The sequence below is a fragment of the Silene latifolia genome, chromosome 7 (assembly GCF_048544455.1).
Source record: "Silene latifolia isolate original U9 population chromosome 7, ASM4854445v1, whole genome shotgun sequence".
NCBI classification, from domain to species: Eukaryota; Viridiplantae; Streptophyta; class Magnoliopsida; order Caryophyllales; family Caryophyllaceae; genus Silene; species Silene latifolia.
In genome coordinates, this window is record NC_133532.1 from 38,107,034 (window position 1) to 38,131,289 (window position 24,256).

At 37.0% G+C, this 24,256-nt stretch overlaps 1 protein-coding gene and 1 non-coding gene across 2 annotated transcripts; both read right to left on the reverse strand.

Moving 5' to 3' along the window:
* Positions 1–10,462: 10,462 nt before the first annotated feature.
* Positions 10,463–10,569, reverse strand: LOC141593284 (small nucleolar RNA R71). Its single transcript, XR_012521382.1, has one exon. It is a non-coding gene; the product is annotated as a small nucleolar RNA R71 (small nucleolar RNA).
* A 9,043-nt stretch (positions 10,570–19,612) lies between these two features.
* On the reverse strand, positions 19,613–20,929 carry LOC141589973 (protein FAR1-RELATED SEQUENCE 5-like). Its single transcript, XM_074410590.1, has one exon. It carries the CDS (start codon positions 20,927–20,929, stop codon positions 19,613–19,615), a length of 1,317 nt encoding a protein of 438 aa, XP_074266691.1.
* Between the last annotated feature and the right edge of the window lie 3,327 nt (positions 20,930–24,256).

The window sequence follows — 24,256 nt, forward strand, 5'->3', positions numbered from 1 at the left end:
GGGTTTGGTTTGGGGAAGTTTGATGCGTGTCCTAAATATGTTGTTTTACGCCCTATTTTACACGCATTTCAGAGCTCATTTGTGTAGTTTATGCTATTATTTGCCCCAGTTCGTCTAGTTTCGTATTTTTATGTAATATTGCAGATTTATGCGAAAATGAGTAGAAATTGAGCTAAATCCGTCCCCGAGTACCTTGCATTGCATTTGACGTGAAGTATTTACTCGGGAAACGAGCTTGGTGCGCATTTCAAGGCCTGAAAGATAATTTTAAGAAGAATTAGAAGCGGACTATCAGCTAAAGCAGTCGATCGACTGACCTCTATGGTCGATCGACCAGAGCACGAGTTCCAGAGGGTACTGTTCAGTGCAAACCAGTCGATCGACCGGTTCCAGTGGTCGATCGACCAAGCCGCTAATCTGACGCAAATAAAAAGATCGAGAATTAAGAAGCCCATTGTATATTAGGTTAAAGAATAAGTGTTACGTATATTCCTGTATAACGTAATATAGGTTATTCAGAATAGGGATGGAGTTTTTATCAAGTTTTATCATCCGTTTTTAGGGAACTAATTAGGGTTTTGCATTCGAAGTTTTAATCTTTCAATACAATTCACTTTTGCATTCGGTTTTGATCTTCCTTCCTGCTTTTACGGTATTCTTCTGCTCTTATTTCAGTTTACACTATTTCGTTCGTAGTATATAATTGCTAGTTAGTTTCCCGAAGCCGAAATTATCATTTTATGTTATTTGTTTGTTTAACTATTTCAAGCACGAATTCAGTAGTATTAATTCTTAATCTTATTGTTGTTTTCGTCATAGTCATGAGTAGCTAAACATCTGGTGCTAGGATGTAGGGGATCTGTAGAAGTAGGCGGCGTAGAATAGTACGACCTAAATCGGGCCATGGTCGATCGACCGCACACCCTGGTCGATCGACTGGCCACGTGAGTTCAGCTTCGTTTTAATTAATTTAATTGCCATGTTTGACGAATCGAGTGCACGCGACTAGTTGAATGCCTAAGAATTGACCGACCCAATAAAGATCGAAAGATAGGGAAGGAAAATAGCCTACCTAATTGAGACGACTAGATTAATGAGATCGAAAGATGAGTTAATTTAGCCTTTTTAGTCACTTTTCAGGACGAGAGTCAGTATTAGTGATATTAGGGACCTGTAGCGAGATCGAAAGATGCTACCTGTAAGAATGGACCGAGAGGACTTCTTATTTTCCCGTCTCACGTGTTTGTTTTAGACCTACCTAGTATACTGCCGCCGAAACTATAGTGAACCGACCATCTAGCACCCTTTTAATATTTGTTTTCATCCGTCTATTTAGTTTATTGTCTTTTATTGCCTTTAGCTATAGAACAAATCAAATCAAAATCCCCACACACCGTTACCTTAAGACTAAAATCAGACGACTAATAATTGCACACGCCTCTCTGTGGTTCGACCCTGCTACCGCCATCTATAGTTGTACTTGGAAATTATAAATTTAACTTTGATACTAAACGACGGTATCACCCATCTTGAGGCCTGATGATCCGAGCGTCCCGACCCACAATCCGCTCGGATTCTTCTCCAGAACCAACCGTCCCTCGGCCAAGACGCTCGGGATGCGCATATTTCTGAAAGACTAGCAAAAGGGAGACTAGCATCTTTCTTTGAGAGGAGCACTTCCTCAACTTTTCACTTAGCAATGCTATTTACTAATCTACCCTTGCTTAACCTAATGATCCACTACTATAAATACCCCATTTGTAATAATCAAAGGGATCAAGCCTTCTTAGTAGAAAACTCTTTTAGATTAGATTAGGCGTAGATTAGAATAGATTAATTTCAATCTTTCCACAAAATTACACATTAATATTTCTTTAATCATTGTTCAAGTTTATTATTATTGGGTAATTGAAGATTATTGGGTTATTATTGGAGAATTGACAATTCTTCATCAATCAATCGAGTTCTCTTCTTTTATTATTTGCTTTATTATTTGGATCATCTCAAGTTTGGTATAATTCCTTTACTCTTTACTCTTTATTGTTTATTTCCTTAAGCTCTTATCATGTTTATACTTGTTGTAATGTTTGACACCATTAATGACATGTTTTCCATGATAATGAGTGAGTAGTTTCCTTTAACTAGGATTAATGGGTAATTAAGGGAAATAAACATGGGGATTAATCATGCTTAATTTAATATGTTTTCATAATTAATTTGCTTGCTTGTTGTGATGTCAACCTATGCACATGTTATGTTTGATGAAATGCTAAGCCTATGAATCCTTGCATTTATAACCATCTCTTATCTATTCAACTTGACTTGTAAGATATAAACCAACTCGAGTCTTGTCAGACCATGCATAGAAGTGATTAGGAGGAAAGTAAGTCGACTTGTAGGTGTTGTACAATGTAATCGATTCGGCTCCGGGACCCAACTCTTCCTAAGAACAGTAAGACATAAACCAACTCGGTTCCTTTACAACATAAATTGCTTGCAACCTTGTGAACATGTTTGTATGATCAACTCCCATGATACCCCCATGAACCCATGATATCCTAGCACTTTTAATCATTTGTTTACATCCTTCCTTTAATTGCTTATTTACTTTATTGCTTCCATTAGTCTAGAACACAACTACAAACCCAAACAAATTGTGACACTTGCATAAATTGAGATAGATAGACTTAGAACTCAAAACACACCGTCCCATGGATCGACCTCGACTTACCACTAACTAGTTGTTTGTTGGGAATTATAAATGTGTTTGATTGGATGTGTGACGACCAACTCTTGTCCATCAAAATGGCGCCGTTGCCGGGGACGGTGTTATGTGATTAAGTTCTTACTTGTTTGTCTATTTTTATTTGTGCTTTAACCTTGAGGAACTTGTTCCTCAAGTTTCGTTCTTACCATCTTTGTGTAGTTTCCTTGCTTGTAGTTGTTTCCTTGTCTTAGCTATGATGATGGCTCAAGACATGACTCGTGGATTATGTGGTGGATCTTTTGAGTATGACTATGGGTATGGGGAGTTTGTGAAGCAAGTCAACACAAACCTACCTTACTACTCATACAATGAAAATCCTAACTACTACCCCAATTTTCCCACCAAAATCACCACATCCAATATCCACAACAACCACCCACCCAATACCCACTTCATAATGAATTTCAATTGCCACAATACAACCACTTTCACACCCACCCGCAACAAGAAGATGAACCCATTCAAAATGTGATTCTCCAAATGATGGGAGATCAACAAAACTTCTTCAAACAAATGCTAGAGGAGAGCCAAAATAGGGACAATGTTCTTCAAGGCATTGTTACCCAAGGTGAGGAGTTGGAGATTCAAATTGCCCAAATGAAAGAAGCCCAAGCAACCACTCCCTACCCTTCCTTAGACATTGATCATGAATGCGAGTTTGAAGTAGTGACCTTTGATATGGAAGATGAGAAGTGGGAAGAGCCAATCTCCTTGAGCTCTTGTGAGTATGAAAGTGTGGTATTTGATGAGGAAGATATGAGGTTGAGTAAGCCAAATACTCTTAACCTTTGTGAGTATGAGGGTGTGACTTTTGATGTGAACATTGAGATGGTGAAGGAAGAATTGTTGAGGAGTGAAGCCCCCATTTATGATTCATATGAAGATAGTAAAGATGACAAGACCATAAAAGAGTCTTATGAAGAATACGTGTCTTACAAGGACCTTTGGAATAGGGGAGAAGAATGGACTTGTGATATCACCTTGCTTGAGGAGCCTATCCTTGAGAAGTTTTAGGTATGCTTCCGTGAGGAAGATGAATGTCTCTTTCCTATTGACCATGAATACCTTTTAGCACCCACCATGGAGCCAATGATTGTTGGAGATGATATGGTGGACCTTCTTCAAAAAGTCAAAGCATCATACAAAGGGTACTTGGTGGAAAAGCTCAAGAACAAACTTGCAAATGAACTTGCTTGTGGAAATTTGGCACCCACAACATCAATTCCTAAAGTATTCGATCATCAATGTTATGAGAATTCTCCTTCTACTCTTGAAGGATTGATATATTCAAATGTTATCACCATATTTGAGGGAGACGGGAGAGAATGGAAGCCTCCCGATGACAAGAATTTTAAGCTTGCTAATTTGGAGAGCCAGAAAGGCTATGATGAAAAGGCCAAGGTGAAGGGGAGAAATTTCAATGAAAAGCCCCTTGTGGAGGATTGGCTCTATTGCATTTTCAGGTGGCCATGGTTCTATCTTTGCTTATTTGAGGATTGTGCTCAATTCTTTGAAAGTTTATTGAGAGCATTGAGCAACATGGACAATATCAATAACCATGGCAACAAGGAATGAGTTTGGTGGAGTCCTCCCTCAAACCACCATTTGTAAGATATCCTTTCCTTTGAATTTTCATTACTTTTACACTTGTATTTAGTTATATACATATACATTTAGCTTGCATTTGTATTATATTTCATATTGCATTTACATTAGTTAGTTCATAAAGTATAGTTGCATTGTAATATATCTCACATGATTCATTTAGATAGTTGCATATAGACTAGAATTCATGTATAGTCACTAATGACCAATCCTATTCTTTTCTACACTAGAAATAGTGCTTAAATCGGTTTGGGGAGGTTTGATCATAGGTGACTTAAGCATTTAGCATGCATCATATAGTGTAGTTTAGATTGCATTCATTTGTTATATATGTCATTTAGAATTGCATTTAGTTAGAGCATGCATTCATATCATCATTGCATTTGTACTTTATTTCAAAAAAAATCAAAAATCCAAAAAAATGTATTTCCTTTTTATTCGTACTCCTACATGGACATTGGGGACAATGTCCAAAATAAAGTGGGGGATGGGAATTTATATTCCAAAAATGATAAAAATTGAAAAATTTCGAAACATCCCAAAAATATGTCTTTTAATTTCATAAAAACTAAGCCCATAAAAATTTGAAAATTTCAAAAACCAAAAACATGTTCTTTAATTTAGTAGTGTAGAATTGTATATAATTGTATTTTTGTTCTCTTCTCACATAGATACAACACTACATTTGAGGTATTAGCAAGGGAAAATGAAGACCGCTTGGTATGATCGTTCTAATCTCTATTTCCCTTTCATTTATTTTCATTATTCATATGAGGAGGATGGGCTTACATGTCAAGGAGGATGTGGTGGATTTTGTTGCTGCGGTTTGTGTATCTATGTGTTGTTAGGAGTTGCATTTAGATTATTTGACAAACTAGTTGGTAGAAGCATATGCATTAGGATGTATAAATGTTAGTTGCATCATGGCATATAGTTTGCATGTTAGAAAATTTTGCGAAACCGTCTATTTGGGAAGCTTGACAAGTGTATATAGGCCCTAGTAGATGCTTTTTATTCTTAAGACTTTGTTTGTTAGAATACTTGTAAAACACCCTAGGATGTGTCATGCTAGTATCCTTTGACCCATGGATTAAGGCCGAGTCAAGAGTACCTTGTGGTGTGATAACTCCTTGGCTACCGTTTATTCCAAGGTGACCCTTGAAACCATGCAACCATCATCCATATTCTACCACATTTTGTCATCAAAGGGAATGGGCACAAAAATTGTTCAAAAATTTGAGTTCAAGAAATGAAACGAAAAGTTGAAAAAAGTTTGCAATTGCATCAAATGAAAAGAGGAGCAAAAATAGACTCCTAAAGCATCAAATATAAGCACCCTCCCTACAAATGGGGTAGTTTTGAAAATTTTCAAAAAGAAATGCAAAGAAAATTTGAAATTGTCAAGTATTGAAATGCCAAAAATCAAAAAGAAATGGCATAAAGAAAGTGTTCTCAAATGTCAAATGCCACAAGAAATTGGGGGGGAAAACAACAACAAAAAGCAAACTCCCATATGAAACTCAAATCCTATTGATCCCTTTATCCATCATATCCATTTTTATGCATGGTAGATAGGGGACGACCATTCTTCTTGTCTAGGCAAGAGGGGGAATTTCGCGATCCTCCAGTGTTTCTAACACCATAGGGAGTCTACTCTTGACAAAAGCATTTAACGATTGAGGACAAAGGTACCCTAGCTTGACACAATTTGGAGGTGATTTATTGGTATCCTTCTAGGCTTAGTAGTTTGAAGAAACCATATCTATGAAGGAGTGTGTACCCTTAAATCGCTTCCCCTTTAGATAATTTCCGCCACTTAGATGAGGAAAGTGGCTATTCTTTTGTAGATGCATCCATTACTTGTTTTGTGTGCTTTAATTATTGGATGTGTCGCCATTTTGGCAAGACCCACCTTGCCTTGAAAGAAAGCATCCTACCTCATGGTTGTCTTGTTGTGAGTTGAAGGGGCGGAGTGAGACCCGCTAATTGTCTCACATCGGCTATATTAGTAGGTTAGTTTGAATAAGGGTCCTAGTTTTTGTCACCTCTTTACTCGGGAAGAGTAAAGATTCGGTTTGGGGATATTTGATGTGACACATAATTGCGCACATTTAGTCCCCTAATTGAGCCCATTTTGCATACTAATATAACATTTCATAGCCATTTTATCCGTCAAATGCTTCCTATTTTGCTTTCCTAGTACATTTCGTATGTTTTGTAGGAAAGAAGACAATTAGGCAGAAATTCCCGTCTTTCGTGCATATTTGAAAGGTTGTTGACGATATTTGATGGACTAAGTATGAAGAGGAGGCAAGAATGATGACCAAGGATGTAGGAATAAAGAGTATATAGAAGGATCATAGGGTTAAAAGTAAGGATGACGAGAAGGAAGGCATTACAAGAATAAATTGCTCGAAACCCAAACCAAGAGTTGCTCCTTTGGCTCTGAAAGTATGCTAGATGAAACGGCGTCGAAAAATAAAGTGATATAGGCTTTTGAATCACTCCAATAGGAGTCCGGATGAGAAAATGACGTCTGTTTTACAATCCGAGCTCAAACAGAGAAGCTGTCCGCCAATCCGCTCGTCCCGAGACTCAAGACGCTCGTCCCCAGACCCAGGACGCTCGTCTCCCCTTCAAAGACGCTCCTCTTTCCTTCCTATTATCCGAGCGTCCCGATGCCAAGACGCCCGTCTTGAGGCATGATGATCCGAGCGTCCCGACCCACAATCCGCTCGGATTCTTCTCCAGAACCAACCGTCCCTCAGCCAAGACGCTCGGGATGCGCATATTTCTGAAAGACTAGCAAAAGGGAGACTAGCATCTTTCTTTGAGAGGAGCACTTCCTCAACTTTTCACTTAGCAATGCTATTTACTAATCTACCCTTGCTTAACCTAATGATCCACTACTATAAATACCCCATTTGTAATAATCAAAGGGATCAAGCCTTCTTAGTAGAAAACTCTCTTAGATTAGATTAGGAGTAGATTAGAATAGATTAATTTCAATCTTTCCACAAAATTACACATTAATCTTTCCTTAATCATTGTTCAAGTTGATTATTATTGGGTAATTGAAGATTATTGGGTTATTATTGGAGAATTGACAACTCTTCATCAATCAATCGAGTTCTCTTCTTTTATTCTTTGCTTTATTATTTGGATCATCTCAAGTTTGGTATACTTCCTTTACTCTTTACTCTTTATTGTTTATTTCCTTAAGCTCTTATCATGTTTATACTTGTTGTAATGATTGACACCATTAATGACATGTTTTCCATGATAATGAGTGAGTAGTTTCCTTTAGCTAGGATTAATGGGTAATTAAGGGAAATAAACATGGGGATTAATCATGCTTAATTTAATATATTTTCATAATTAATTTGCTTGCTTGTTGTGATGTCAACCTATGCACATGTTATGTTTGATGAAATGCTAAGCCTATGAATCCTTGCATTTATAACCATCTCTTATTTATTCAACTTGACTTGTAAGATATAAACCAACTCGAGTCTTGTTAGACCATGCATAGAAGTGATTAGGGGGAAAGTAAGTCGAGTTGTAGGTGTTGTACAATCTAATCGATTCGGCTCCGGGACCCAACTCTTCCTAAGAACCGTAAGATATAAACCAACTCGGTTCCTTTACAACATAAATTGCTTGCAACTTTGTGAACATGTTCGTATGATCAACTCCCATGATTACCCCATGAACCCATGATATCCTAGCACTTTTAATCATTTGTTTACATCCTTCCTTTAATTGCTTATTTACTTTATTGCTTCCATTAGTCTAGAACACAACTACAAACCCAAACAAATTGTGACACTAGCATAATTGAGATAGATAGACTTAGAACCCTGATGCGTGTCCTAAATATGATGTTTTACACCCTATTTTACACGCATTTCAGAGCTCATTTATGTAGTTTAAGGCTACTATTTGCCCCATTTCGTCTACTTTCGTATTTTTATGTAATATTGCAGAATTATGCGGAAATGAGTAGATATTGAGCTAAATCCGTCCCCGAGTATCCTGCATTGTAATTGATGTGAAATATTTACTCAAGGAACGAGCTTGGTGCGCATTTTGAGGCCCGAAAGACAAATCCACGAGAAGTTAGAAGTCAAGTATCAGCTACTTCAGTCGATCGACCGCTGCCCTTAGTCGATCGACCAACCCACGAGTTCCGGTAGATACTGTTCAGCGAAGAGCAGTCGATCGACTGCCTTGCGTGGTCGATCGACCAAGCCGCTATCTCAGACGTGAATTAAAAGATCGAGAAGTTAAAAGCCCATCGTATTAGGTTTTAGAAAATAAGAACTACGCTGTATTCCTATATAACGTAGCTTTAGTTTCAGCATAAAGGGGAGTTCCCTTTTGTCAAGTTTTATTCAGTTTTTATTAGTTCTATCATCATTAATTAGGGTTCGAGGATTATTTCGGTATTGAATACAATTCACTTTCACATTCGGCTTTGTTCTTTTCCTTCGCAATTCCACACGGTACTCTCCTGTTTTATTCAGTTATTTTGCTTTCATTCATAGATATAGAATTGCTAGATCAGTTTTCCCAAGCCGAATTGTCATCTTATGTTAATTGTTTATTTCACCATATTAATCATGAATTCTGTAGTTTATTTAGCCAATTTTATTGTTGTCTTTATTCCCAGTATGAGTAGCTAAATAGCTTGTGCTAGGATGTAGGGAATCTGTAGATTAGGCGGCAGTAGAATAATGACCTGAATCGTATGTCGGTCGATCGACTGCCTCCTATGGTCGATCGACTGGCCACGTGAGGTTTTGCTTCGTTTTAATTGAATTAAATTCTATATTTGACAAATCGAGTGCACGCGACTAGTTGAATGCTTAGTAGTTGACTGACCCATTAGATCGAAAGATAGGGAAAGTTGTTAGACCACCAATTAAAATGACTAAACTATGCTGAGATCGAAAGATAGGTAAAGTTTAGGTTATTAGTCACTTTTCAGGAGGAGAGTCAGTACTAGTGATATTAGGGACCCGTAGCGAGATCGAAAGATGCTACTTGTGAGAGTGGACCGAGAGGACCTCTTATTTTCCCGTCTCACGTGTTTATTTCAGACCTACTTAGTATGCTGCTGCCGAAACTACAGTGAACCGACCATCTTAGTACCCTTTTTTATATTTGATTTTATACATTTCTTTAGTTTATTGCTCATTAGCTATAGACCAATTCAATCAAACCCCCACATTCGTTACCTTAGACTAAAATTAGACAACTAATAATTGCATCTGCCTCTCTGTGGTTCGACCCTGTTACCACTAGCTTCTGTTAGTATTAATAGGTTTATAAATATTATTTTTGGTACTCACAACGACGGGTATCAAATTTTGGCGCCGTTGCCGGGGAGGCAATTGTTCTAATTTTTAGTCGTTTTATTTTAGTCTTTTCTTAGTTTAAGGGACATCCGTTCCTTAAACTATTCTCATATTCTTCTTGTAGTTTCATCTTATGCGCAGGTCACAGGGTGGTGAACTACTACCGATCAATCCTGAGATTGAGAAGACCCTGCGTGAGTTGAGGCGATCATATAGAGTATTGCCGACAGAGGAAGAGTTGAGTACTCTGTCTAGTTACTACGAGAACGCTCTATTTGAGGAGGATCCACCTTCATCTCCTGTTTCCACTTTATCAGCTGAGACCGTTACTTCTCCAGATTTCCTAGAGATGGCTGAAGAAGCAAGTATAGCCAATCACTCGGAGCCGACAGCTGCGAATCTTTATAAGGGATTCACATTACCAGGGGAGGCAAGAAAATTCGAGCCAAAGCCTTCCTATATTAACTTGGTTGAGAGGAACCAATTCGGGGTAGCTGCAAACGAAGATGCGGCCAAGCACATGGAAATATTCATTAATTATTGCTGTTCCATGTCCCCACCAGCAGGTGTGACCCCAGACCAGGTAAAGGAGACTATGTTTATATTCTCACTTCGGGACGCTGCGAGGGAATGGTATACAGACCTAGATCGAGCTGCCAATGGGATCACTGACTTGAATTCGCTGGCCTTGGCATTTTACAAGAAATACTTCTCTGCCTCGAAGACCAATGCCATTAGATCTCAGATCACGAGCTTTAAACAAGGTCCTGATGAGAACTTTCATGAAGCATGGGTCCGTTTCAAGAAGCTGGTGCAAACTATTCCGCACCATGGGTTCGAAAAGTGGAGTCTATGCAATCGGTTCTATAATGGGCTGTACGACGATCAGAGGGCTATCTTGGATGCTGCAACTAGTGGCAGATTCCAGGAGAATATGGGAGAGACTAAGTGGTGGAAGATCATTGATGACTTAGCCACCCATAAAGCTGAGTATGGGAATTCCAGGGGGAATCAAAGGAGAAGTGCTGAATCTCCTTCTGTAGCTGCATTAGAAGCTCTCACGGCGAGATTTTACAAGTACGAGCTAGAAGGAGCTTTAAAAGGAGGGATCTATCATGTAAATGCTGTGTCAGACGGTCCTTTCGTCTGCAAAAGATGTGGAGCTGAGGGACTTGTTTCAGAAAATTGTCCTAGTCCCTTTGAGTCTTGTGCTGCCTTTCAACATTATAGGCAGACAAACACCTATTATGAGCCGAATGTACATCCAAACTTGAGGTGGAGTAGCCAAAATGTCTTGAATCCGACTCAACCTCCACAGCAGCAGAATTATGTGCCCCCTCATAAGCAACAGCAGTACCAAAAGCCTCCGTATGTCCCACAGCAGCAGCAGCAATCACAAGGTTCCGATTTTACTGAGTTAAAGAACTTGTTGCTGAAGGAGTCTCAAGCTAGAGAGGCCGGGATGAAGATGCTAGAGAGCCAAATTGCTCAATTGGCTAGCAAGAATACAACTCGAGCTCCGGGACACTTACCGACTCAGACGGACCAAAAAGAGACCCTTAATGCTATCACTTTGAGGAGTGGGTCTACCCTTGATGGGCCCGCTATGGCTGAGGATGTCACTGAAAAAGATGAGGCGGAACCAAGCAAGAAGAAGGCAGTGACGAATAAAAACAAGAAAAAGACGATCAGCAGGTATGTCAGTCGATCGACTGACATACCCCGTCGATCGACCGTTCTGCGACAACCGTGGCTATTTTCTGTAGAGGTCGGTCGATCGATCGACCAACCCGATCGATCGATCGACAGCGTTCTCGATAGTGAACCTTTTCGTCCTCCAATGCCCGATAACTTGAGGGATCACTTGTTTCGGGTCACGACGCCCGAAAATATTGAGGCCGGACCGATGGCTGATGGGTCCGTTCGGTTCGGCACGACCCTATGTCAATTAATGGTTCACATTTGAGACGGTCTGAAGAAGGGTCAAGCTACAACAAAGAGAAGGCGGTGGACTTTCAGCCTAAGTCCTCCGATGCCGGCATGAGAGATTTAGAGGAGAGGGCTAAGTTGCTTCTTACAGCCCCTTATCCAGAGAGATTGGTGCCGACGAAGGAACAGGTATCTTTCAATAAATTTGAAAATGTTGTTCGTAGTCTAAACGTACAAGTACCTTTCCTAGAATTAGTTAATCAAGTGCCAGCTTACATGAAATTTATGAAGCAATTCATCGTCAAAAAGAAGTCACTTGAAATCGTGCATCTTTGTCGCACTCACTGAGGAGTCATGTTCTTATTTGACCCATATTGCACCCCTTAAGCTAGAAGACCCAGGAAGTTTTTCCGTCCCATGTAATATTGGCACCTTTCCTATTGAGAAAGCCTTATGTGACCTAGGAGCCAGTATTAGTGTAATGCCTTTGAGTCTTGCTAGGAAGTTAAAGTTGAATAGGTTTGCAGTCACGAACATGACCGTTCAGATGGCTGATCAAACTGCGGTCCAGCCAATAGGAGTCTTAAAGGACATCCCTGTGCAAATAGGGAAGTTTTTCTTCCCTGTTGACTTCGTCGTGCTTGATATGCCCGAAGATGCACACATACCTATCATACTAGGTAGACCATTTCGCACACCGCTTTGGTGCGATTATTGATGTTGGCTCTGGGACCTTGACCTTCAAAGTAGGAAAGCATTCCATTGTCTTCTTGCAGACATGACTAGGAAGAAAGACCCCATGTGGCCTGTCACTTGTAATACGGTTTCTGAAAAGAAATCCTATTTTATACTTCCTGATATGACTATTTTTGTTCCTACTCCTGTTGTGACACCTCCGCCCCAGATTGGGAGCAAATTGGAGGACGATTCTTCTGTTTTAAATATTGCAGGAGCTGGTTTTGGGAAGGAAGACCCACATGTTTCTCCAGCTGTGAAGGAGCCAATCGTTCAAAGAGGCGGTCTAGGATGCCTTAGCTATGGCACGAATGAGGAGCCCGAAGATGAGGCAGTCAAAGCGACGGAGTCTGATTTGGATTCTGACGAGTCCGAAGAGGTCATTGAATGGGAAGATGTCCGACATGTTGATCCGTTGAGTTCTGCGGATGTTGGAGTTGAGAAGAGTGCAGCTGAGAAGATGAGCACTATTGAGGCTACCTCTTGTAGCCAGGAGCCGACCAAGTGGGCCATTGCATGGCCGTTCTTGATCAACTATTAGTTGATTGAGGCTTCTTCAAAAACATTTACACTTTTATTGCTTTTAGACACTTTTTATTGTTTTTGTGTGCGCGAGACTTTGTTCTTTTAAGTTTGCTTAGGATTTTTAGTGCTTTAGACTTTTGTTTGGGTTTTTGCGCAATTTTGGGCGCGTATTATTGTGCATTTACAGGTTTTTAGACCTCATTAGCTCAAGTTCTCGAGCTAATTGAAGAAATCAGAAAGTTACAGCAAGTTTTCTAGTCGATCGACCGCCTATCCTGGTCGATCGACTGACGTGCGACTTCCAGGAGCTTCAGTTCCTGTTCATTACCGGTCGATCGAGTGACTGCTATGGTCGATCGACCGTTATCATTCTTTAGACTGCTGTTCACGACCTCTCCCCTGCTGTGTTTGGTCGATTTGCGGAATTGAGGGAGTTTTCTACTCCACTTTATTTTCCGTCATCTTTTTTATTTCTTCCATTTTCTTAATTTTTGCACATAATCATCGCTTCAAAATTGTTTTCTCGGTTTTATGAGTGGTATTGTTTGTCTTTTCAGGTACCTATGGTAGCATTGCTGGCTACTGAAACCTCCTAGCTCACGCTGGTTTGGGGAGGTTTCCTTTTGCTGCGCTTAAAGTCTTGTGAGTTTCCAAGTTTCACTTCATGTCCTTTATTTAATTTTTCTCGCAAATTCCCGTTTTCCTTTTATCTCACTACATGATTTTGCACAATGGGGACATTGTGCGATCTGGTTTGGGGAAGGGTTTTGCGTCGCATTTCATTTGCTTGCATTCACGTTTACATTTTGTCTCGCATTGTTCTTTATTTCTTTATATATATATAAAATTCAAAAAAATTGAAAAATTTCAAAAATTTCAAAAATTTCACGTTTACTTTAGCATATAGGTCGAGTCGGAACGGTAGTGTATTAATGATGACATTGCATTTGCATCTGTTTTTGCCTGAGCCTTGCTAATTGACATGTTATTAGTAGAATCATATGCATAGTCTACGAGTTTTCGTTACATTATCTGCTGGACTTGAGACTTGACCTTGATTTTTGGCAAGCTACTTATATTTTCTGAGTTTTAGAGCCTATAACTGGTGACATTCATGACCAGTTTATCTAGGATTGTGAGTAGTTACTCCTTATGAGACATGTTACATTAATGTGCATAAATATGAACTTGGTCTACTTAATACCTGTATGCATTCGGTTTGTGGTTTGTTGACACATGTGGTAGAGGTTCCCTTTTCTCATTTTTACCCATAAGCTTCACACTGCCAGAAATAGCCTTTTTGTCCCGTTACTACGTCCTACATTTAGCCTGTCCTTGTCAAGCTAGTAGTCTAGTTTTGGGATTGTTACTATGTTTTTGGTGGCATTTGCTCTTTGATTGAGATGTTGTTGGGAAGAGATGAAAGAGGAAAGAAAGAAAGAAAAAATATAGAAAAGAAAAGAATAGAAGAAAAATGATTCGAAAAAGAAAAGAGTGTTGTACTGTTCAATGCAGTCGATCGACTGCTCTACTTGGTCGATTGACCGTTGCCCGAGAAGAAGAAAAAGAAAAAATCAATTCGCACGATTCAAGTCCTTACTTAAATGGCGATTTTTGCTCCCATGTTTCATTTATATCTTATGGGGAGTTGATTGATTATATTGGAGATTGTGAGTTTAGTGCTTGATCTTTAGCACCGGGTTTATTGTTAATATTGAGCAAGAAGTTGGATGTTGTTATATGGTTTTGTTTCGGTACTAGCTTGATCACCTGTACCTCCACATTCCCATAAATGTTTTGCCTTCTTCTTACCCATACCTCACACATATCCATATTTACCTCGGCATGTGTCATGGTCATTTGTTTGGTTGGAATGCATATGTACGGTTGTAGAGATTACTTTCATATTATATTGCATGCATGTTCTTATAGGTCGTAGTTAGGTGAGAGTCACTACAATATTACTTCTTTCCATCTTATATATTATTCACCTTGTGCTTATTTGAGCGATTTGAGCGATCCGTGAGCGTCCAATTTGATAAGTCTCTACAGTTGACGGTTCAGCAGTTTTTAACAACATCATAACTCGTTTGCATGAGTCATACGCTAATTGATTGTTGGTTATTGCATTAAATTGGTTTAGGCTATTCAGTTTGCAATTCGCTCTGAGATTGAACTCGTTCCATTAGGTTTTAGGACCGAGTCTAGTTTTTGCTTGGGGACAAGCAAGGGTTTGGTTTGGGGAAGTTTGATGCGTGTCCTAAATATGATGTTTTACACCCTATTTTACACGCATTTCAGAGCTCATTTATCTAGTTTAAGGCTAATTTGCCCCATTTTGTCTACTTTCGTATTTTTATGTAATATTGCAGAATTATGCGGAAATGAGTAGATATTGAGCTAAATCCGTCCCCGAGTATCCTGCATTGTAATTGATGTGAAGTATTTACTCAAGGAACGAGCTTGGTGCGCATTTTGAGGTCCGAAAGACAAATCCACGAGAAGTTAGAAGTCAAGTATCAGCTACTTCAGTCGATCGACCGCTGCCCTTAGTCGATCGACCAACCCACGAGTTCCAGTAGCTACTGTTCAGCGAAGAGCAGTCGATCGACTGCCTTGCGTGGTCGATCGACCAAGCCGCTATCTCAGACGTGAATTAAAAGATCGAGAAGTTAAAAGCCCATCGTATTAGGTTTTAGAAAATAAGAACTACGCTGTATTCCTATATAACGTAGCTTTAGTTTCAGCATAAAGGAGAGTTCCCTTTTGTCAAGTTTTATTCAGTTTTTATTAGTTCTATCATCATTAATTAGGGTTCGAGGATTATTTCGGTATTGAATACAATTCACTTTCACATTCGGCTTTGTTCTTTTCCTTCGCAATTCCATACGGTACTCTCCTGTTTTATTCAGTTATTTTGCTTTCATTCATAGATATAGAATTGCTAGATCAGTTTTCCCAAGCCGAATTGTCATCTTATGTTAATTGTTTATTTCACCATATTAATCATGAATTCTGTAGTTTATATAGCCAATTTTATTGTTGTCTTTATTCCCAGTATGAGTAGCTAAATAGCTTGTGCTAGGATGTAGGGAATCTGTAGATTAGGCGGCAGTAGCATAATGACCTGAATCGCATGCCGGTCGATCGACTGCCTCCTATGGTCGATCGACTGGCCACGTGAGGTTTTGCTTCGTTTTAATTGAATTAAATTCTATATTTGACAAATCGAGTGCACGCGACTAGTTGAATGCTTAGTAGTTGACTGACCCATTAGATCGAAAGATAGGGAAAGTTGTTAGACCACCAATTAAAATGACTAAACTATGCTGAGATCGAAAGATAGGTAAAGTTTAGGTTATTAGTCACTTTTCGATCAGAGTCGAGTACTAGTGATATTAGGGACCCGTAGCGAGATCGAAAGATGCTACTTGTGAGAGTGGACCGAGAGGACCTCTTATTTTCCCGTCTCACGTGTTTATTTCAGACCTACTTAGTATGCTGCTGCCGAAACTACAGTGAACCGACCATCTTAGTACCCTTTTTTATATTTGATTTTATACATTTCTTTAGTTTATTGCTCATTAGCTATAGACCAATTCAATCAAACCCCCACATTCGTTACCTTAGACTGAAATTAGACAACTAATAATTACATCTGCCTCTCTGTGGTTCGACCCTGTTACCACTAGCTTCTGTTAGTTTTAATAGGTTTATAAATATTATTTTTGGTACTCACAACGACGGGTATCAAACCTAAAACACACCGTCTCATGGATCGACCTCGACTTACCACTAACTAGTTGTTTGTTGAGAATTATAAATGTGTTTGATTGGATGTGTGACGACCAACTCTTGTCCATCAGTTATATTTAATTTGCTTATTTCCTAATTAAATCTTTTAAAATCTACAGTTCTTCTTCCCAGTTATATATAAAAGGCATTACCATTTACTAGTCATTGACAGCAACAAGTATAAGTTCATCATCATTGATAATGTGCATCGTGCCAGAAAACCAGAAGAATTTTTCCACGATAGACCACTGTATTTTGTAAGATTTTATGCTCTCTTTTGCTTAACAGCACTCCATGCTGTTCCTATTCATTATTGTGATTGTACAATGACTTTACATAGAGTGTACCTTCCCCAAAAATATGGTCTGTCTTAATTTTCTTATTTTTGTGATATTGTAGCTCATAATTATTAGTGTCCTAATGCTTTTTCCCCCCTTCTCCGCCAGCGTAATGTTCTATCAGAATACTTGAAAGATATCGGTGTTTCAAAGGTAAAAGTTGATCGTATCAAAAAACTGCAGCCTATTCTTGCAAAGATGAAGTGGAGGAACAACACTAACAAGACTGATTGAGGTGTTTACGTTATGAGACATATGGAGACATTTAAGGGTAATCTAAATTAGACATGTGGGCTTAAAAAAGGCGATGTGAGTTTCAGAAGTAATACAATTATTTTTAATACATAATTCAGTACACATTTGTACATGTTCTAACCCCTTGTTTTCTTTACTTTCCTAGGATGCTCCCCTACTGATTCTGCGGAAGAAATACATTTCATATATGATTTCAACAGAAGGCAATGTATGTTTGGATGCTGTACTAAAGAAGGTAATGGATTTCGGTTCAAACCCACTGCCATGGGAAGAATACGACGATGAAGATGAGGAAGATGCTGAATTCAAGCCGTAAAAACTTTTTTAGTTTCGTTTGTGACATGTGTGTGAGTAATGTAACATATATTGAGGAAGCTACCAGTCGAACAACCTGAAGTTTGATAAAATTTTAATTCAAGAGAGTGTTATATTCCGGAAACAAATTTCAATAAAGTTTATTATGTTCTTGCAGAACAACAATAATGTTTATTGTGAAAACGCCTTAAAATTATTGTACTCTGGGAAAACAATTCCAATCAAGTTGATGATGTCCCTGCAGAACAACAATAATGATCCTTTAATACAAATGTAATATACTTTGGCTATAAGAGTAATGTACTTTGGCAGTGAAATCGAATTGTACATACAAGCCTTTAAGAATGTTCTTTGCAGAACAACAATAATGATCCTTTAATACAAATGTAATATACTTTGGCTATAAGAATAATGTACTTTGGCAGTAAAATCGAATTGTACATACAAGCCTTTAAGAATGTTCCTTGCAGAACAACAATAATGATCCTTTAATACAAATGTAATATACTTTCCCTATAAGACTAATGTACTTTGGTAGTAAAATCGAATTGTACATACAAGCCTTTAAGAATGTTCTCGTAGTGTATATTATGGATGTCTATCCTTGAATCAAAAATTTGCACCTTCCACTTCGTTATCAGATTCATCTTCTTCATCGTCGTCCTCCACATCATCAGATTTATCTCCTTCATCGTCGTCATCTTCATGGTAGTATTTGGTGAATAAGAAACAAAATGTAAATTAAATATTAGATTTTATAAGGAGAAAATGGCCAAAATGAACAACTAAATTGATATACATTTAATGTTAACCAAATATACATTGCTGAAATTCTCATCTGTGTCTTCAGAACAACCATAATGTTCATTGCACAAAGAGCTTATGTGCCTCCATATAAGAGTGATGATTTTGGAAGGTAAACACTATGCGCTATACTTGTATAATTTAATAATTATTTAACATTGATGTAATATGCTTTAACAAGAAACCAAATTATACATACACATAGGATGGTTTGTTTCTTTGCAAGTCCTAGAGTTGTGTCCTTGGCGGCCACATGTTTTGCAGTACCTCTTCTCTTTTCCTCTCTTCTTTAGGGCTTTTAACATTTGTGATTCAATTCTCTTGCCCTTGGTCCTATCCTTGTTTTTAGATTTTTTAGGAACATGAATCACCAACTTCTGAGGTATTTTGCAGCCCACGTACTTTTCTATTTCTTTCATCTTGTCTTTCTTCTTTCTTTGGAACACATTACTAATCATATCCAATCTAATATCTCTCAGTTTTTGAATCAAAAGCTTCATGTCGTTATCATCACACTCAGCTACGCTGACACAAGAATAAACCTCTTGCCATAACTCAGTACTCAAACTTTTCCGGTCAGAAAACTTTTGAGAGACATCTATCAGTTTGCCATCTTTATCAAAGACAGGCTTACTCATTGCAACTTTTGTCCATCTTTGTATTATGTACTGTTCTGGTATTTTTTGAAAATCTTGGTTGTGTAGAATCCAAAGGCAGTGCCTGCACAACAAGCCCATTCTCTAAAACATAGAACATGAACAAGTAATCTCCATGTTATCTGGTGAATATGCTACGTTCCATGACTTATTTAGAATCTGCAAGTCTGTTAGAATATATATTTTTGTCTCATCAATCTTCTCCACATCTTTAAAACGGCAATCAGACAAAGCTGCAACCAATTCTATTTGGAAGTCTTTGAAAATGTTGTGCGAGTATATTTCAGAAGCATGGACTTCAAGGTTTGACTTTGTTTTCCGTGGGATTTCAGAGTGTTTGTTGTCACTGTTCAACTTGGACTGCTTGTGTCTTTGTGCTTCCAAGGCACTCTCATAGCACACCCAAAACTCAACAAGGGTCAAATGAGGTGTGAGGAACCTGTCAAAGAAACTGTTTTCACTCTCAGACCTAGAAGTAACCCTCATCAAGCCAGACATGGAAACATCTTTAAAATAGGCAGGGATCCACTATTCCCTGATATCGTACAAATCTGAAAACCACTCGTGTTCTACAAGTTGATAATCAGTCATTATCTTCCCCCATTGTTCTTTGAATTCATCAGGCTCAAGTTGGTTGTTCCAAACACACCTATTGAGCCTGGTCTTAAAATCCTCATCTTGAAATAGTTGATAACTGACTGTTTCTCTTAGTTTCTTCATTATGTGCCACATGCACAGTCTGTGTGTTGACTTCTTAAACACTTCCGGGACTACCGACTTCATTGATTTGTCCTGATCAGTAATTATAATTCTCGGCTGGCACCCGCCCATTGCTTCCAAAAATTTCTTGAACAACCATGTGTAACACTCAATACTTTCATCACCTATCAACCCAGCTCCAAAGGTTATGCACCTTTTGTGGTGATCAACTCCTGTGAAAGGCACAAACACCATATCGTACTTGTTTGTTCCATATGTAGCATCTGTTGATAACACCTCACCGAATAGCATGTAGTTCTTTATGCAGATCGGATCTGCCCAAAACACTCCAGCCAGGCACTTGTTTTCATCTACTATAAAATCAAAGTAAAATGAACTCCATGTGTCTTTTTTCCCAATAAGATTCTCAACAAACATTTGCGCATCAAAATTACCAATGTAGGTTTTTACGTCAATGACAAAGTTTTTGAAATCAACCTCAGTAGCACCAATGTTGTCGTAACCTCCACACAGCTCCTTCCAACCTCTATAGGCTTTCACACCACCTAGTTTTATCACCTTTACCTTTGTGACAAATTGTTTCTGTATCTCTGTCATTTTTCGGTTTCCTTTCAAGAATATTGTAGATTCAAGCGAAGCAAGTGGATGGTTATGGGCTTCATCGAATCTGGTAACAATATATGTTCCATTTTCTTGGTATTTGAACTGCACTAATACACGACAGTCAATTCTTGTAATCGGCCTCACACGGCTTATGTCTGTCACATCAGATTGTGTATCATTGTCAGCAGTATCAGTATCAATATCAGTCCTCTTCCTTTTCCTACTTTCCTTTACACCTTGCCTATTGCAGACAACATTCCTTAATGCAAAACTGTTTGGTAACTCATTGCCTTTAATCCTTTTTGTTGTTGCAGGTCTTGGCGTAAACCCACAGATTGTACAATATTCTTTGTAGAATAACTCTGTTGATTCTAGTGTTTCGAATACTTGTCCTACTTTAGGTTTCTTTTCCTCTGGACATAATGGAATGTACTGGAGTGCATTTAATGTTTCAATTCTTGTTCTTGGTGTTTTAAAGCTGTTATTTGTGGAAGAAGACGTAGTTGCATCACTTGTACTCATTGTCTGCTTCAACAGTAGTTAAGTAAGTAAGTATATTGAATATTATTGCATCAATAATCCAGTAATCGAATTCTAATATGCTCTACAAAGATTTGTAATTTATTTCGTACAAATAAAGGTTCATATATAATGTATTCCTGCCAATGTCCATTATCATGCCTTTAAAGGAACATTTATTTTACTGGTAATGTTCATAGGAAATATTGTTGTCCATTTTGATATAGCATATATAAAATGTATTGAATGCTAATGACAGTAAACAAACAAATAGACATAATACTATTTCATTAATATTAGAAAAATATTTACAAAAGCCATTTAAGGCTTTCAAAAGCATAAAGCCTACTAAGGCTTATACTGAAAAAAAAAAACACAAGATAATACAAAATAACAATAAACTAGAAAACTAACTTAATATATTTCTAAACTAATCTAACAGTCGGAGTCATAATAACCCTCATCACCAGACTGCTCCTCAATTTCATATTCTTGTCTGTGTTTTTTATATTGTCGTGCTTGTTGTTTATGATGTCTAATTATTTCTTCACGACTAGACATAGTCCTGCAAAGACATTATCTTTCAAGGACCCGATCATTCTTTGTGACAGTGATTATACCATTTCATTTCCCCGAACCGCGTTTCGGTAATAATCCCTATCGATTACGCTTGGGTCGTTCCCTATAAGGAACCACCTTGACCAGACCTTGCACACCTCGGCCATGTTTTTCTTTTCTTCCCTCCCAAGTCGGTCAAAAAAAATCCGGAGCAATGCCTGAGTAGTTAGGAAATGATGTAAAGGACGACTGTGTGATGGTACATCCATCTCCACAGGAATCTCTCTTCCATCAAACCAGTTTGAAGAAAACTGGCTTACTTTCCATTGCCAATAATTTTGCACGAAATTTTGTTTGTGAGCATCATTCTTGTAGTGGGCTATTTTGCATTTGGAGTAAGACATTGTTTTTTTTTTTTAAGAAAACGAAGTAGTTTTCTGGAGAGATTAAAAGTTTTGGTTATTGGAAAAGGTTTTAGAAATGAAGGTAGGATGGAAAAGTGGTTGTGTACTCTTGGGTTTATATAGTGGATTAATTGAGTATAAGAGATTAAATTTTATGAACAGTTGTGTCTTTTCAACTGTTACAAACATAATCATGGTAATTAATAAATTGGGTGAAGTTATCTATGTTACTTAAACGACTATATGTATTACGGGTTCAATTTAATTGATATTTCAAATTCCTGTCTAAATAATAAAATGTACCTTAGAAAATAATATAATGTACATTTAAGGTCTGCCTTTAAATCTCTTGCATAAAACAGTATATGCACATTATGAAAATACGTAATGGACATTTCAATTAAACTGAAAGCACATTTATTTTCCAAATAATGTTCCATGTTCTTTTTTAAATAATTTAATGTACCTTTAAATATAATATAATGTACATTTTCCAAACAGTGCTTAATGATATTTTAGTTGCACCTAATTATCAGAAAATGCAAATTATGAATATAGATAGTAGACAATTTATTTGATGGAACATGTTTTTTTATAATTAATATAATGTACATTTAGAAGTAATATTCAAATTAATGTGAATAGTTGTGTCTTTTCACCACATAAGCAAGTTACAAACCGTCATTTGACTTATTGTGACTTATTGTGAACAGTTGCAAGACCACTTGCAAAAGGTAATAATTACTTGCACATCCTTATTATATATAATGCACATTTCACTAAGACTGATTGGACATTTCCTTATGAAACGTGTACAGCACAACACAACACATTATTTTTACATGCAAAATTACTTTACAGTTACTTCAAATTGCACACTTTTCCTTTCTCATTATTTTTACATTTTTTCTCACCACAAAGTACATTTGCATTTATCATCCTCCTAAAATCAAACAAAGAAACTATAAACCCTAATTTAACACTTTTCATTATAAAATTAATGTTTTTGTGGTTCTGGACATTAAATCTAGTTAACTAAATTTAATCAAATCCGAAATTAAGTTGAATTTGATTAAATTCAATTTTAACATCATCAAAAAATCAATTCAACAACGATTCAGAAAGGAAATAAATAACACTGAATGAACACATTTCAATATTGACTGTAGAAAACAATAATTCCAGATGAATGACGAAATCAATTCCGATTTTCCTTACAAAGTTTTGATCTTGAAATAACTGAAAAGCTGATGAATGCAAAAGTTTGAACAAATTGACTCTGATTTGCGCTTCGAACACAACAATTGATGATGAATAACCGATTTTAGATCACTAAATTTGATGTCGAAAAACAAAAATTTACAAATTAAGGGACTTTTAATGATGAAATCGATTGATTTTGTTTCGTGTGGTTTGATTTTGTTACGTAGGTTTGATATTGCTCACATGTACAGTCTTATTTTTTGTTTTCCGCGAAACTCTACTTTTCAAAGAAGCGCGCGTCTAATCTCAGCCGTCAGATAATTTGATGGACAGTTGAGAGCTGTTCTCACGGTTCTCACGATAAGCCCCGTTCTCACCGGAACTCTACCCTAATAATAATAATAATAATAATAATAATAATAATAATAATAATAATAATAATAATAATAATAATAATAATAATAATAATAATAATAATAATAATAATAATAATAATAATAATAATAATAATAATAATAATAATAATAATAATAATAATAATAATAATAATAATAATAATAATAATAATAATAATAATAATAATAATAATAATAATAATAATAATAATAATAATAATAATAATAATAATAATAATAATAATAATAATAATAATTATAATAATTATAATTATAATAATAATAATAATAATAATAATAATAATAATAATAATAATAATAATAATAATAATAATAATAATAATAATAATAATAATAATAATAATAATAATAATAATAATAATAATAATAATAATAATAATAATAATAACCGTGTTAATTAGAGTAGTTGATAGAAAATTGATCATAAAACCACAGATAATTCTAATAATCCATGGTTGGAAGTTGACGAGAGACAAGGGAACGTAAATCAAGAAAGTAGCAGGTGCGGATGTGAGATTGGAAACAAAAGTGCGCATCATCAATTTGAATTGCACAAGCCAACATAGAATTTATAATAATTATTGTGCTAGAAGTTAGGGAAACGTATGTGTCTTGCAACCGTAAACGAATTACGGAATAAGTAGTAGGTTAAAAAAAACGTATTAAGGAAAGATGTTAGGCGGTTAAACCTAGCCCTACAAGGGATATGTTTATTTAGTAAAATAAAAGACAATAAGGAATAAGAGTTT

Bases quoted from the DNA above. Each gene is read 5' to 3' on its own strand.
- LOC141589973 (XM_074410590.1), bottom strand. From the start codon at position 20,929: ATGAGTACAAGTGATGCAACTACGTCTTCTTCCACAAATAACAGCTTT.